Raw genomic sequence first — 17,189 nt, forward strand, 5'->3', positions numbered from 1 at the left:
GTATATGTGTGTACGTTCAACTAAAGGATTCCTTATTTCATGAAATGGTATTCCTAAAAAATTTTTACACTGAATTATATTTAAGTGCATAAAAGAAACTTAGGATGTAGGAATCCTATGGTTGATTTTGTTAATGAAGCAGAGCGTTTTTTTTTTTAAAAGAAAGTACCACTCAGCTTATTTTTTCAAATAAATCAAGATAGCAATTCATTAGATTTCCTTAAAACAGCTGTTGTTGTGAGAACCCTCCTTGAATTTTATTAAGGTTTTATAATTCTGTCACTCTAAGCTGTTTCCTAGGTGCCTATGATAGATACATACTGCCATAAGCGGTCCTGCTTAAATATCTATAGTATGTAAATGGGTAGTCCCTGACCTTGGTGAACATGTAGCCTAATGCTTTTCTTTGCCTTTGTTTGGCATTTCACAAATTATAGGCAAACCTGAACTTCCTAGACAGCCTGGATCCACAGCCCAGTATGAGGCAGAAGCCTCCCAGCAGTCCCCTGAAAGTGTGCCCACAGAGTCAGACTCTCCACAGAGTAACAGCACCGAGACAAACAACTTTTTTCATACATTGGACTGGCAAGGTATGGGGAGGAGCCTCCATGTTTTGGAAGTGCTGGGTTGATCTGACTTCATAAAATTTTGAGAATTAACATGCCAGGTCAAGTCACCAACCTTTCCAGCTCAGAATGTCTCTGACACTGGTGTGAAGGGCTCTGGTGTAGAGTACAGCATCTCGTTTTGTTTTTGTCTGTCTAAGACATCATCTAAGAAGGGTAAGTATAACCCCAGTATTACTTTTTTTACATGAAAATGTTTTTTCAATCAAGACTTTTTCCCTCAATCCTGTCTTTTGGAGGGGGAAATAAATTGCTTGTAATAAATAAGCCTCGTCAAACAAAACCAGATTTTCATATTGGCCTTGTCCAAAAATGTGTATCTCATTCTGTTGCATATTAAATAGCCCCACCTCTCTGTCAGGAAGTAGTTAGCATTTGTCACCAGTCCCCACATGATTGATCATTACATTTATCTGAATTCTTAAGTCTTTCAGAATGCTCATTTTTACAGTGTGGTTCTGTTCACCTCACTTGTCATCAGTCCATACAAATCTTTCCAGGTTTCTCTGAAACCATCTTTCTTCATTTCTTATAGCACAGTATTATTCCATCACCTTCACATACCATTGTATGCTCATCTATCCCCTAGTTGATGTGCAACCCCTTAGTTTCCAGTTCTTTGCCACTACAACAAGAACTGCTACGCATATTTTTTCTGTATGGGACCTTTTCCTCTTTCGTTGATCTCTGAGGTCTAGGACTAGTAGTGCTATCGCTGGATCAAAGGGTGTGCAGTTGAGTGACTATTGGGGACTACTTCCATATTGCTTCCCAAATGGCTAGACTAGGTCCTTGTTCCACAAATAGCGCGTCAGTGTGACTGTTTATGTACAGCCCCTTCAACATTTGCCATTTTCCTTTTTTGTCAGCTTTGCCAATCTGATGAACATGAGGTGAAACCTCAGAATTGCTTTAATTTGCATTTTTCTAATTATTAATGATTTAGACCATTTTCACGGCTATAAAAATCAAATTTCTTCCCTTCAGAGCTGGCTGTTTATAGCCTTGAACCATTTATTAATTGAAGAATGATTCTTATTCTTATAAATTTGAATCAGTTCCTCATGTCCATCAGTTCCTCTCATCTTGGAAATGAGACTTATCAGAGAAACTTTGCTGTAAAAATTTTTTTCCCAGTTAACTGTTTCCTTTCTAATCTTAGCTCTGTTTGGATTTGTTTGTGTAAAAACTTTTTACTTTATATAATCAAAAATTGTCCATTTTATCTTCTCTGATCCACTCTATCCCTTATTTGGTCATGAACTTTTCTTCTTCTCGTAGATCTGAAAGGTAATTTCTTCTTTGTTCCTCTAACTTGTTTATGATGCACCTTTTTATGTCAAGGTTGTGTATCCTTGCTCCCTGTACAGTAATCAGGTCCTTGTATTCCTCATCCTGGAACTTTATTATAGTCATTCTACTACATCCTGGCTTATTCTGTCTCACCTGGAATGTATCCTTCCCTTTTTCCAGCTCTCCAGAGACTTCATCTTCTGACATCTATTTCTTCAAGGCTCAATTTAAGTCCCCTTTCCTTCATGGAGGCTTCCTGTTGTTTCCACATTTCTGTAGCCCTTATTAATTTTTCTCTTCTGCCTTTCTTTAGCTTATACTAGCACAACACATTGTACATGCCAGCATTATTCATTATATTTCACTTAATTGTCTTGCGTCATTTGTTTGTGTTATGCAGGTTAAACCTTATCCATCTAGAGTGTTAGCTTCCTAAGGGCAAAGATCATTTCTTCTGTAACATCTGCCTAGTATATAGTATTTGCCCAATAAATATGTTTGTTTATTGACTCTTTTTTGCATGTATGCAAAAGAAAGCCAGTCATGAAAATCTTACACAAATATTTTCCTAAGCTTTTGAAACTTAATTGGTCTTTGAATCTGTGTTTTTTCTCACCCCTCTTGTTCCTCACCCCCACTGCCCTCTCCCAATTTTGCAGAAGGAAAGGTATCAGAATCTGGAATAGAAAATAACTTTCTTAAAGAAAACCATGTTGTCCTAAATGAAGAAAGGGATGGAAGTGAGTTGTCTGATGAAGAACCTTCTACTTTCCCTGGTGAGAACAAAGTAATTACAGTTGAAGAAGAAAAGTCAAGTGCCCCTGAAAAAGCAGAAGATGAAAATTTACTTTTCGATACAGATTATGAACCCTCAGCCCAGCTGCAAGAGTCGCCGCAAGAAGACAGTGTTGATTTGCTAGGCTTGGACTCTGAAGCTGGACCAGAGCAAAGCTACGCCACCAAAGAAATTCAGAGCTCTTCTAGCAATGCTGATTTGTTAAGCAATCTGTTTGTTGCCAGTGCAGCCATTTCAGAAGAGCCTACTGGGGACTTGCTTGGGGCAGGGACGGATTTCTTTTTCAGTGGCCCTCCTCCCCCTCCAGATAATGCACAGAGCACTTCACAAAATGTAGCTCACTCTTCAGCTGGTATGTACTTTTTCAATAATGTTCTAAGGGTGAATTTCTTGTTAGGATGAATAATAAATATCAAGATAATTGAACTTTTAGTTTTGCTAACTTTACTTTGCTTCCTTATTTGTTCCATGGATCTAAAACTTGATAAAAGGAAGGAAACAATAGGGTTTATAGATAGCTGAATTTTTTACTTGAAGGTCTATCTGTTCACTGTAGGTGTGGATGGAGAAACCTTCAGGAAGTTCTGTGCTGAATAGAACTGGAATTCGGTGATTTGGTGATGTGCATTTGGCAGGCTTGATAAGGAATCTAGACTGTCTGTCCTGGAGAGATTAGGAGATTAGTAGAAGAGAGGAGAGGAGGAAACTGATATTGGAGGTAGAAGCAGCTGTGAAAAAGTGGATTTGAATGAGATGGTGAAAGCTGAACTTCAAAGGGTCTCGTGGATCATTTAGTCATTGACTCATAGCAGTCTAGAGCTAAAGGGTCCTAACGATCATTTTGGGTGAAATGTGAAGTAACTTACTCGGTCACATAGTGACAACTAGCATCCAGTTCTCCACTAGCAGTTAGATAAATCCTTTTCCACTCTACCTTCTGTCTCTCCCCAGAGAGCACTGAAGAAGGTGAGTCCAATTTTTATAAAGGTAAGGAAGATATGAATAGAGATTGGATTGCCATGGAAGTTTCAAAATAGTGGCCTTCTGATTAGCCAGTGAATGGGTTGAGGCCCTTCCTGCCATACCTTCAGGTTGCCCAGTATAATATACTTTAGAAGTGATACATGATTGGCCTCATCTGAGATATTATCAGCCACATTACTGGTTCTGTTTGATGTGCTCCTCTCCGGAAATACGCATCCTGATCACATCCCATTGCAGTTCCAGACTAAGAGCTAATGTTGGCTTTGTTGGCTCACTACTGCAGAGTTTTCTGGGCAGTAAATTTCTATAAAATTACTTTTTTCCTGTTGAATTTCATTGCATAGGAGATCCGTTCTCAAGGAATGAATCCTCCAGTAGATATGAATTCAAAACTTTATTTGGAGAGGTTAAATTTTGGCTAAGATCTCAGGTGTGCTGGCTGAAATGGTTTCTGTGGTTTCTCAATACCTGATCTCTCCTCTCCCAATATCATTCTTCCTCTGTTTTTGCCTCACCTTGTCCCCCAAACACTAGGGAATCCGTAGGCATGGGGAAAATTCTGAATTCCATATTTATAGCTTCCAGAGCAAAATTTAATTTACCCCTCTTCTCATTTTGTCTAGAGGTTTTACAAAGGCTAATAATAATAGAGTTAAGGCTACATTATCTATCACCAGTAAGCATTGCTATCTAATACAATATGTTTGAGCCATTATTTTGTCCATTGATTTAATGTCCTACTTGATTAATTTTGTACATTCATTTGAAGTAATTTTAAATTAATTTCCTCAAAGCAAAGGACAGTTATTATGAGTGACATGTATATGTAGAATATCCCTCTGAAATACCAGAATTTTACCTTATTATTACCTAAATCCTTAATTTTACCCTTTTATAGAAAATAAATATTTTGTAGAAAGTAAAGATTCTTTTTATGGAAATAAATAATTCAAATTGGAAAGTGGGAGATGTCAAGAAACCATTGTAGTGTCAGTTTTAGGGATGCCAGGATTCACCCTCTTATTTTACACAGTACTAGAATTTAATGAAAAGGCATTCCTGATAATTTAGACATTTAAATTTATAGAAGACAGCCTTTTGAGATTCTTCAGGTGTCCGATCATCTAATATTTAATTTTACCCACTGTTATTACTTGGACCTGACTGAATAAATTGAAAGAGTTCTGAATAACCTGTGAACAAGTGGCTGTAGAGTTAGCTGTTCTTTAGCTCCTGTCAAATATGTGATTCTAATATCCCCAGCAATTACAAAATAAACTGACTACATCCTTAGGTGTAGTAGCTTACTTTACAATTAAATGCTGTATATAACTTCCTAGCTGCTTCTTTCCAATACCATACCAGTGTTCTTAATGTCATTAATTTTAGCATACAGATTTTTCTGCACCAAAGTGCTACATCTGTGCCTATTTCTGAGGCTTCTCTTGAATCGGGATTAGTCTTCAGGTGGCCCCTACGATAGAGGGATGATGTGGCCAGAGAATTAATGTGAAGGGAGTAGCTTCCATGGGGAAAGAACCATGTGCTTGGATTGATTAGGTGTCAAAGTTTTATTTTGTTTATTGGTATAATTGCTTTTTTTGGTTCTTATCAGTTGACATAATTTCTTTTTTTGCCTTTATTAATCCTCTGGGAAGAAGGACAGTAATGCTGTCATAGTGATAAAACATTTACTTAAAAATATTTCTTGTAGGACTTCATCTTACCTTTAATTAATGTGGTTAAAGTAAAAAAATTCTCCTGTTAGTAAATTCTAACAGCTCATGTTATTTTGGCTGCCATTTTTCTTAGCTGATCCATTTGATCCATTCACGATGTCATCCAGTTCAGAAACTCAGAGTCATTCCAATCCTGATCTCTTTGAAGATTTTCTTAATCCCAGTTCTGCACCAGCCTCATCTAGTATGTTTCCTTCTACACACAGCGCACCTCCTCCTTCTTCCAGCTCTGACTTCTTACATTTAGGTGAGTGAGCCTTGGCTATTGTTTTGTAAATTTTGATTTTGCTGTGGTGAGAGGCTGTGGGCTGATCAAAAGATTTATATCTGATATTTTGATTAATTTTCTTACCGTATGCTATTTATTATAATGAAGTCTCTGGTGTAGGAAAACTAACATAATTCATAAAATTTTAATATGTACCAATCTCTACTCATTTTATAATATTAGTTTTCTGGGGATGATAAAATGGTATCCTTTTGTGGGTTTTTTCCCCAAACTCATTATCTGAAAATAATTTATTGAATATAAATGGAATTGCCTTATACCTTGGTATGTTCCATATCATTTTTTGGTTTGTGGTTTCCATCTTAAGGAAAATCATGCCATATTATGGTATTCTAGTAGATGAGTTTCTAGCTGTTTGTGTCTCTCCTCACCATTCATCTTTGTTCCAACTAGAGCACACTGGGCTATGGATAGAAGCTGGTGCACATTTGGGTTTGGGGCCCTAGGATGCTTTCATGGTTGGGAAAGATATAAATGAAAAGAAACACATTAGTGGTTTTCTCTATGTTTATAGTCCCACAAACCAAGTATTAGAGGCATAATTCTCTGTTGAGGCAAAGGTTCTTTCAGGGTTCTCGTGGTACAGCAGTAGCATCCTCAAACTTAATTGCCTTCCTGTTACCTAATCTAATTTAGTGGGCATGTTACCCAAACACTGTAAGTCAGAGGTTCCCAAACTTAGTTGGCCTACTTCCCCCTTTAAAAAAAAATTATTCAGTGCCCCGCCCCACCCCCCCCTGGAAATCTACTTTCTCTAATGGTTTTTTTATTTGCATTATTTCAAAAAATATGAATTTTTTAAAAAAATGATGCATGTTAAATTTAATAATTTATTGTAAATTTGTGGACTTTTTCCTGCATTGAAACTTTGATGATGCAACATTGCGTCGTATTACCCTATAGTATTATGTGGTAAACAAGTCATTGCACACACATATTCCTGCCGATGCATGCTGGACTTCTTGACAGCGCAGGACAGGCTTGTCTGCCAACACTTGCTTGTTAAGATCTGTCGGCAGACTTGATCACTGACCAGTTTACAACTTGCATTTTGTATGTTTATTTGGAAAATCACGTAGTCGCTACGGCTTTTAGCTGTGTTACACAACAGATGAAACATATGCTAACGGTTTTTCAAAATTTTCTTTTGTTCTTTCCTTATGTTCCACTGCCCCCTTATTTTTATTCAATGCCCCCCAGTTGCACCTGAAGCTACTATCCCCCCCCCCCCGCCAATTGTTCTAAAACCCTCCTCCCCGGGGTGGTATCCCCCATTTTGGGAACCTGTGCTGAGTTCTCTGATGTTCTGATGACATCGTTTTGAAGTGTTCTTTGTAGATAACCCTTTCTAGCATAGTGGTGTGGGCCTAAAAGATTGTCTTAAATTGCATCTGAGCTGGATCTAAAACATTTCACAGGCTAGCATCTGATAAAAAGCATAGAGAGGTCTAAAGAGATTTTTTGATTGTTCACAACAGTTTATAGTAACTTCTTATTACAGGAAGATTATTGGAGAATTTAGGGTAGGAAGGGAGCAGAGGGCCCCCCAGCGTCCTCTCATCACCTCATTTGTGTCAAAGGTTCCTTCTAAATCTTACAGTTATGCTGCATTTTACCCTGATGCAGGAGAGTGGTGTTTCTTTCCCTAATCCTTCTTTCCTTTCTCCTCTCCAAGGCAGCATAGTATGCCCTCGTTTGGAGAAACATAGAAGTCATCTTGTCTTTTTACTTGAAGCATGAATCTCTTCTACAGTATTCCTGACAGATGATCAGTCTGTCTGAATTTCTGTATTGATGAGAAACTCACAATTTTCAAACATGGCCCCATTCCATTTTTTGATTGATCTTTTATGATGATTATTCAAAACAGCTGGCATTTATATGATATTTTAAGATTAGAATAGCACTTTACATGCATTTTTATTTGATTCTTACAACAAGCCTGTGGAATAGGCCCTCCACATAGTAGCATAAAGAAACAGGTTTATATTATTCTTGCCCATAGTTACATGGCTAATAAATGTCAGAGATAGGAACCAAACCTAGGTCTCTTGACTCCAATTCTGTTATTCTTTCTGTTATTATCATTTGCCTCTTTTTAGAAAGTTCTTCCTCATTTTGAGCTAAAACTTATCTCTGTAAATTCTTCCCATTGATGCTCATTAAGGGACCTCAGTAGCAAAAAAAAAAAGAAACAGGTATTCTCATTCATCTTTTTTTTTTTTTTCTGCAAAACCTCTTGGATTTTGTCCTTTCCCTGAAGTATTCTAGCTTCCGACTTCTTCACTCAAATGAAATTTCTGTGTTCAAAATGCACAGTGATCTAATTGCCGTATCATAAGGCCTTTTATGAATATTCATCATTCTTCTCTGCTCTGTACTACTTGACACTGTTACCCTTGTGGATACTCTCTCCTCTTTTGGTTTTCATAACTGCTCTCTCTTGGTTCTCCTAACTCCTTGACTGCTGCCTATCCGTTCTGCTGGATCATCATACACATCTTGTCCCCTGTGGCGATATCTCCAGGGCTTTGTACAGGGCCCTCTTATTTCTCTGCATTTGGTGACCTTGTCATTTTTTACACAGATGACTCTCCAATCTATATATTCATCTGTAGTCCATCTCAATGAGCTCCAGTCCCAGCATCACCACCTATCTGTTAGACATTTCAAACTTTATATCCCATGGGCATCTCAAACTGAACATGTCTAAAGCAGAACTCATCATCTTTCCCCCCACTCAAAACCATCCTTTTTAATTTCCTTTTATTTCTGTTGAAGACACCACCTTATAGTTATGTAGGTTTGTAACCTTAACATATTCCTCAACTCCTCATTCTTACTTTGCTTAGCCAGATAATTTCGCATTCTCATTGTCTCTTATCTCCTCAAGATCTCTAGCATCCTGCCCTTCTCCTCACAGGACCATCTCCCTAGTTCACACTGTGATCACTTCCTGCCTATACTATTGGAGTTGGCTCCTGACTAGTCTCCATGCCTGAAGTCTCTCCCTTTTCTAGTCCATCCTCCACATAGCTTCCGTAGTGATATTCCTCAAGCTTAGGTTTGACTATCACTCCCTTGCTCAAACTCCAGTAGCTTCTTGTTACCTCTAGTATCAAATGCAAACTGTTCTGTTTAGCATTTAAAGCCTTCACAATCTTGGTTCTAACAGATGTTAATTAGGATCATACTGTAAATATTTGGCTTCTTGACCATCACTTTATTTTTGGTTTGTCAGATGCCCTGAAAGCTCAGTGGCTACATCGCCTCTCCTTGTCCTCACAATCCAGTTACAAACTTTTATCATCTACTATGTGCAGTGCACTATGCTTGGTCCTAGAGATATAAAGATGGCTCCCGCCTTTGTAGAACATAAAGTCTACTAGAAGAGAGGAAATATGCAAAAATAACTATGATGCAAAATAGGATATGATCATCAGTGCACAAGAGACAAAGGACTTAAGTTTCTGCATCTTTAGAGCTCTGCTGCTTTGTCACTACTGGAACATCTCCTAGCACCCACCTCTATCCTTGAACCCTCAGCTCTTGGGCCTGCCCTACAGTGCTGTGTTTGAGGAGAGGATGACTGTTAGGTTAGGTGCCTTTGGTTGAAAGGTAAGAGTGAACGGTGACCTAGAGTTAACATGCTCAGGTGTGTTGTGGTACAGTGGAAACAGGACTGGACATATGCAGGAGGCCTAGGTGTGGCCCAGTTTTCATACTCTTACTAGATGCTTGAACTTGGGCAGATCATTTTACTTCTGCCTTACTATCTTTTTCTTTAGAAAGGAGACAATAATAATACCTTCCTCTCATGGCTGTTGTAAGAAAAGCGCTTTGTCAATCTTAAAGCCTAAAGAAAAAGGGTTTTTTTGATGATGTTGTTCTGCTCACATTATTTATCTTCTATTTAATGAGATAATGGGTTAAAATGGAATTTTGCTGTCAGCAGAGGAAGGTTCCAGAAAGTGCTGCCAGGCACTTGCTCTCCCCAAGACCAGAGATAGATTCTTCTAGATATGACCCCTGACAAGGGAATCAGCTTGTTTAATTTAAACACAAGGTGCTTAGTTGACAGAAGCTATTGTGGGAGTATAACTAAGACACGGAAACTGTAGAGTAGAACTGAAGAGCTGCCTGTCACACTTGACTAGTAGCAGGACCCTTAAGAAGACTTCTCAGTCCGGAGACATTGAAAGGAAAGGACTAACAAGTGATGGTTACTCTCTGCTGAAATGTCAGAACATTGAGATAAACTTATTTAAAGCTCTTTGGTGCCTGAATTGGATGTTGGAATGGAAGTTGATTTGAATTAGTGTCCTCAGAGAGTAGTTTGCCCTCTGTTAAAGTTTTCCTGTAGAAGTAATGTTTAGAAAAAATACCAACAGAAGAAATGCAAGTCACATATAATAATTTTTCACCTACATGTGACCATGCCCAGAGAGATGTGTGGTCCCATATGTCATGCTTGTTTTAGACAATAATTCTCTGTGTCATTGGAACTTTCTTCCCAGGGAATTTGCCAGCAGAGCAGCCTACCAAGATGACTACTTCTGCCAGCCACCCTGATCTCTTGGGAGGATGGGATTCCTGGGCTGATTCCTCCGGTATTGGCAATATTCCATTACCACAGCCTGCCAAATCTGCATGTGAAGGTATAGGATATTAACAGATGTTTTATTACTGAAGAAAGGGAAAGTTATTCTTTTATTGCAACATTTATTTGAGGATAACTGCATGATTACATTCAGAAACTGAAGTTGACAGTTGTGACACTTGAGTAGTCACATACAGTGGTTTGCTTATTGTCTCTTCCATTAGACTGGGAGCTCCTTTGAGAGCAGAAACTGTGTGTGTGTGTGGGCATTTCTTTGTATCTCTAGACCTTAGTATAGTCCCTGACATGTAGTAGGCACTTAATAAATGCTTGTTTTCTTCCTTCCTAGTAGACAATGCTCAATAAATGTTTATTGACTTTTTTATTGAATGTTAACTATTTCCTCCATGCCACAGGCACAACGTTTTCTTCAGGAAGCCAGTCAAGTGTTACCTCTGGCTCATCTGCCAGTCAAGCTAAATCTCAGAACTTTGATCCTTTTGCTGACCTTGCTGACCTCAGTTCAAGTATTCAAGGTAATGAGTGAAATTTATACCAATAAAGCAGGAGTTTGTATTTAAAATATTAGTGTTTATGGGCATGATTTCTTTTTCAAAATAGTAGACCGTAAAAGCTTACAAATGTAGCTTAAGTATCTGTGAATCCAGGTGTTTTCATTACTATTGTGTTATAAACCTTTCTATTCTAGCTGTTAATGGGCTAATAAATCCAGGCATCCAAGCATGTAGTTATTATCATTGCTTCTTAGAGCCTCCTCCAGAAGCCGCATGTATGGGGATTGATACACTGGTTCTTTGGGTGAGGTAAAAGGGAACTTGCAAAACTTAGCTGGTGAGTTGGGGCAGTACCTGGACATTTTCACAATTATTCACTGATTCTGCAAAAAGGAGCTTCTCTCTCTCTTTATTTTTTTTAGTATTGAAACATTAAGCATTTTAATTGGGACAAAAATAGCAATCCGGTAAAATTGAGCCACATTCTGAATTAGTATAAATTCCTTTCCCTCACTATAACAGTTTAGGAAACAAATTCCTCCAAAAGATTTGACTGTGGTATAACCAGTTCTTCCCTTGTAACAAAAACGGGGGGAGTTTAAACTTTTAATAAAAAAATAGCCTTAGCATTACTACATGAAAACTACTCTTGCTGGCATCTGTCCCATCCCCTCTCCCCAACCCCTAGCTGTTGCTCATCTCTGGTGTAGTTCTCAGTTTAGCTTGTCTCAAGCCCTTGCTATGAGAATAATGGTGATTTTTATGTTGCCCCCAGTGGTTTCTCCCTACTTATGGTCACAGACCTCAGCTAAGCACTTTATTTCCTTAATCTCACATTTTTTCCTCCTTACTCCATCAGTGCAGTCAATCTGTGGCTTGGGTATATTGCTCTCTCCATTTCCCCAATGAGAATTTGTTTTTTCCCTAAGCTCAGGTGTTCCCCCCCCCCACCTCCTAATATCTCCCCCAATTACATGTAAAAACAGTTTTTCCCCTTTTATTTTTTTATATAATATTTTTAGTTTTCAACATTGATTTCCACAAGATTTTGAATTACAAATTTTCTCCCCATCTCTGCCCTCCCCCCCAGTCCAATATGGCATATGTTCTGATTGCCCCATTCTCCAGTCAGCCCTCCCTTCTGTCACCCCACTCCCCTCCATCCCCTTTCCCCTTACTTTCTTGTAGGGCAGGATAGATTTCTGTGCCCCATTGCCTGTATATCTTATTTCCCAGTTGCATGCAAAAACAATTTTTTTTTGAGCATCCGCTTTTAGAACTTTGAGTTCCAAATTCTCTCCCCTCTTCCCTCCCCACCCACTCTCCCTAAGAAGGCAAGCAATTCAACATCACACATGTATCATTATGCAAAACACTTCCACAATAATCATGTTGTGAAAGACTAACTATACTTCCCTACATCCTATCCTGTCTCCCTTCATTCAGTTTTCTCCCTTGACCCTGTCCCTTTTCAAGAGTGTTTGCTTTTGATTACCTCCTCCCCCGATCTGCCCTCCCTTCTATCATCCCCCCTTTCTCATCCCCTTCCCCCTACTTTCCTGTGGGGTAAGATCAGCCCTTACTGGCTTCCCTGGCTTCTTTCAGGCCCGATCTAAAATCCCGTCTTTTCCAGGAAGCCTTTTCTAATTCCTAAGTATTCTAGTGCTTTCCCTCTGTTATTTTCTATTTATCCTGTATATAGCTTATTTGTACATATTTGTTTGCTTATTATCTCCCCCACTAGATTGTGAATTCTTTGATAGGGATTGCCTTTTGCCTCTTTTTGTATCTCTTGTAGCACTTAGGACAGTGTTACACATGTTAGCCATTTAATAAATGTTTATTGACTGACTGAAATATTTATTGACTATTTCATTATGTATTTCATGGTGTTTGTTGCTTGGGTATGGTTTTTTAACCTCTTATAACAAGCTGTTAATTTCCTCTTCAATATTTCCTTTCATAGCTCTCATTCTTTTCTAATTTCTTTCCTGTAGTGCTCCCATTTCATTTCTAAAAAAAAAAAGTTAAACTTTTTTTTTTAATTCCTTTGTCTCTTCCAGGAATTCCAGACATGAGCTTATGCCCAAGCTGTTTTTCTTTGCCGTTTTGCTTGTAGATGTTTTGGAGTCATTCTCTTCTTCTGGGTTTCTGTCTTGAGCATCCCTGTCACCATAAGAAGTTTTTATGGTGGGATTTATTTATTTTTTTTGTGGCTCATTCTTCCAACCTTCTTCCTGACTTTGTATTTGATACTAAGGTTAGGTGCTGCACACTTCTGGAAGAATGTCTGGTGGCTGCTTTTTTTTTTTTCTTGATTATTGAGTATTACATTATTCCAAGTTTTCAGGAACAGCTTGGGCTGGAGACTCGAAATCTTTTAGTGCTCCACAATCATCTGGTCTGTGGCAAAGTCTGATTACTGTTCCCCTGATCCGAGCTCTACAAGTTCCTTACCTGGGTTTGAGTCTGAGCAACAGTAGATGCTACTGGATTGAGCCCCTTTCAGCCAGCTGGGAAGCTTCACTGATTCAGAGGAACAGAACTGTAGGCTCTTGTTGAATCTGTTATTCCTGACCTGATTATTCCTCTGGGAGCTTCAGGCAAGTCTGGAAGCTAGAACTGAGATTCTACTGTAGGCAGCCACTTCTTGCTTCTGAACTTGTTCTTTACTCAGTACCCAGCCAGGGGCCTTTGACCATTTTTCACTCTGGAACATTACCCAGCCCCAGGTCCCTTTCTCAGTCTACCCTGGATCTTTGACAAAGTACTGGGTAGTGAGCAGCAGTTATTCTGCACTCTTCACAAGTTTGAGTTCCTCTGTGCTGGATTTGGGACTCTTGGCTTCTGGCAGTCTTTCCCAGCTCTGGAATACCCCATGTGACTGTTCTTGGCTAGACCGCATCTCCAGTCCACATACGTTTCCCTATGCCTACCTAGGCTGGAAAAATGGTTTTGTGTGATTTTTTTTCCTCCTTGAATTTCCCAATTGGGACTCAGTCTGATGCAGAAAGATCAAGGAGGATGAACCTGGAGAAAAGACTGTTGGATTTAGTAACTAGAATTTTATTGTTTACTTTTGGAAAGTCCCCGCAGTTTGATGTGATCTCTCTTTCCTCTTAACTTCATTACTGTTCCATACTTCTTATTGTCATTTTAGCTTTCATTGTAGTTACTTAGGGAAAAAAGAGAAGACTAACAAATTGTGGTGTGCTATGAGAAACCCAGAGTGAGAGAAATGAGAACATGATGGCTGTACCGTGGAAGAGGGATTAAACTTGTCCTATTTGGCCCTGGGAGGCAAAATTAGGACCAGTGCGTAGAAGTTGACATAGAGTGTTGGTCATATCCATGGAGACAGTTTAGGTTCGTTTAGAACAAATTGTGCCAGATTAACTTCAGTTTGTTTTTTGGCATGGTTGCTAGGCACTAGATCAGGAAATTTTTAAGTGAATATTGGTTTTACCTTGTCACCTGACTAGTCTCTCATGAGATCTTTGTGGACAAGATGGACACAGGCAACGTGTGGTAGCACTGAGGTGGGTCGAGGACTGATTGATCGGCTGGACCCAAAATTTGAGGATTAATGTATCAGTGTTAGTTTGAAGACATGTCTCTCGTGGACTAAATAGCCAAGGTTCTATGTGGCCCTGTTCTGTTCAACATTTTTATCAGTGACTTGGATGAAGGCATAGATGGCATACTTGTTAAATTTCTGCTGGGAGAGATAGCTAGTACATTGGATGGCATTTGGCATCTAAAAAGATCTCAAGGGGCTGGAATGTTGGACTGAGACTTGTTGCTATATTTGAATGTAGCTGTGTTGGAATGGTTGAGTGAGAATTGTGAGAAGGACTGTTTGTTTTTTTTTTTACTGTATGGGAATAGGACAGGAGAATATATGGGGTGAGAGAGGAACAAATATCATTGAATATGAAAGGAGAGCAGCAGGAAGGGTGAGGGGCCTAGAAGACAGGAGCAGATGGGGTGAATAAGGAAGGTAGAAGTCAGCTCTCATACCTCTTGTCTTTGAGTGTTTTTTTTATGAAGATATTTTTCTCTGACCTCCCTTTGTATGTTATTGCTATTTGACAACCCTGTGCTACCTGCTCTAATGGTTAGGTGCCTTAGTGAAGTAAAATTGTGGGAAACTTTGGCCCCACAGGTAGCAGTTTCAGTTTTCCAGCTCCTTCCAGAAGTCAGGCTCACCCAGCCTTCTGTAATTTTGAGCAGTGTGCTTCTTATATAGTCCTTCTAGGAGCTCCCTACTGGACCCTGTAGTTTCTTGCCATGCAGGCAGCTAACTGGTTGGTTACATGCAGGGATACGGAAGGTGGTCTCATACTTTAACTGTCAAAACATGTGCTACAAAGGTCACTGAATTAGCTCAGCTGTAATCCAGAACATCCTAGTCAGTGTTGGTGCTGCTTGGATGGAAAGGGCTGAGGTTCTGATGGACATATTTACCTGGATAAACTTTCACTCTCATTGTTGGGATGTGATTCGTCTTAGCACTGGTACAGTCACAACCCCTTAATAATGCCTTTTTCTCCTGTGCAGTTATTGTCAATTTATTCAGCGTAGTTTCATGGATTTAGAACTGGAAAGGATCCCAGAGATCATATAGTCCATTTTACAGATGAGGAAACCAAGGCAAAAAGACATTTAAATAGAAATGAAGTACACAGATATTTGTAATCTTCTGTTACATATAGCACATTTACTATCTTAAAACTTTATAGTATCTGGCAATGGGCATTGCCTCTGCAACAAGAGAGTGCTAGCCATTGTGCTATAATAACTTACCGTATTTCCCCATGTATAAGACGCTCCCATGTATAAGACACACCTTAGTTTTGGGGCCCAAAATTTGAAAAAAAAAAGTATTACATAAAAGTTATTGAACTCAAGTTTTATTCATCTGCTCATAACTTTCAGACATCTTTTGGGCAAGTCTGGTACATATGCTTAGTCCATTCCATTTCATGAACCTGAAGCACCAATTGTGTCCTCCTTTGAAATCAGTAACTTCTTTTTCATCAACAATTCTTCTTGCCTTAGGCTGAATCATCTTTGTGGACACAGGAATTCCAATTGCCCTTTGCTCTTCAATCCATATCTTCAATTCCCTCTCTGAATCAGGCCATTTTGCTGACTTTTGCCTCTCATGGCCTTCTTCTGCCATGGCGTTTTCAGTAGGGTTGCTTCTTCCCTTAGCCAGTCTCGGATTGTTTTCTCAGTTGGAGGAGGACCAGACTTAAAAACGTTCAGCAGCATGATTTCCATTCACTTTTGCAAACTGGATCACTTTTAACTTGAATTCAGAACTGTACAAAAATCTTTCCTGAGCCATTTCTGGGCAGAACATGGCAAAACATAACCTAATATACCAGTAACAAATGTGAAATGATGAGTGCAAAGACAACAAGCATGAAAAAACAGGAAATGCAAGTGAAAAAATCTACAAGTGCAAAAACAAGTGTGAAAAAGCGGAAAATGCAAGTAAAATAATCTTCAACCACTGTATAAGACACACCCAGTTTTTAGACCCCCAATTTTTCAAAAAAGGGTACATCTTATACTTGGGGAAGTACGGTACATTTCTTTAGTGCTTGAAGAATTACTGAGCATTTTTTCCATAGTGATCCTGGGAGGTAGTAGTATCATTCCTATTTTACAAAGGAGAAAAGAGAGGCCACCACCGACCTTGTTGGCCCAGTTGGTCCAGAAGGGGGAATTCTGTTGTAATGTCATTATAGAGCAAGCTTTTTAAAAATTTTATTTAGTATTTAATTTTTCCCCAGTTATATGTAAACAACAATTTTTAACATTTGTTTTTAAAACTTTGAGTTCCAAATTCTCTCCCTTCTCCTCCCCTTACTGCTTCCCCACCATTGAGAAGGCAAGCAATTCCACATAGGTTATACATGTGTAGTCATGAGAAACATATCCATAATAGTCATGTTGTGAAAGAAAACATAGACAAAAAATCTCAAGAAAAATAAAAGTAAAAAGTAAGTATGTTTCAATCCGTATTCAGACACCATCAGTTCTTTCTCTGGGATAGATAGCATTTTTCATCATAAGTCCTTCAGAATTGTCATGGATCATGGTTCTGAGAACAGCTAAGTCATTCACAGCTGATCATCTTACAGTATTGCTGTTACTTTGTACCCAGTACATTTCACTTTGCATTAATCCATGCAAATCTTTGCAGGTTTTTCTTAGAGCATCTTGTTTATCATTTCTTGAAGTACAGTAGTATGCCATCATATTTACATATCACAACTTGTTCAGCCATTCCCCAATTGATGGGCATCTCTTCAATTTCTAGTGCTTTACCCGCA

General features: G+C 38.8%; 1 protein-coding gene across 2 annotated transcripts in view; it reads left to right on the forward strand.

The window, feature by feature from the left end:
* The window catches only part of GAK (cyclin G associated kinase), a 131,359-nt gene that overhangs the window by 97,400 nt on the left and 16,770 nt on the right, over positions 1-17,189 (forward strand). For both annotated transcript variants that reach the window (XM_036765549.1, XM_036765548.1), the window contains 5 exons: positions 438-590; positions 2,579-3,067; positions 5,512-5,685; positions 10,245-10,385; positions 10,744-10,863. In XM_036765549.1, the coding sequence (XP_036621444.1) occupies positions 438-590; positions 2,579-3,067; positions 5,512-5,685; positions 10,245-10,385; positions 10,744-10,863 (1,077 nt within the window). The remainder of the gene's footprint in view (positions 1-437; positions 591-2,578; positions 3,068-5,511; positions 5,686-10,244; positions 10,386-10,743; positions 10,864-17,189) is intronic.

The sequence above is a fragment of the Trichosurus vulpecula genome, chromosome 6 (genome assembly GCF_011100635.1).
Source record: "Trichosurus vulpecula isolate mTriVul1 chromosome 6, mTriVul1.pri, whole genome shotgun sequence".
In the NCBI taxonomy this organism is placed as follows: domain Eukaryota; kingdom Metazoa; phylum Chordata; class Mammalia; order Diprotodontia; family Phalangeridae; genus Trichosurus; species Trichosurus vulpecula.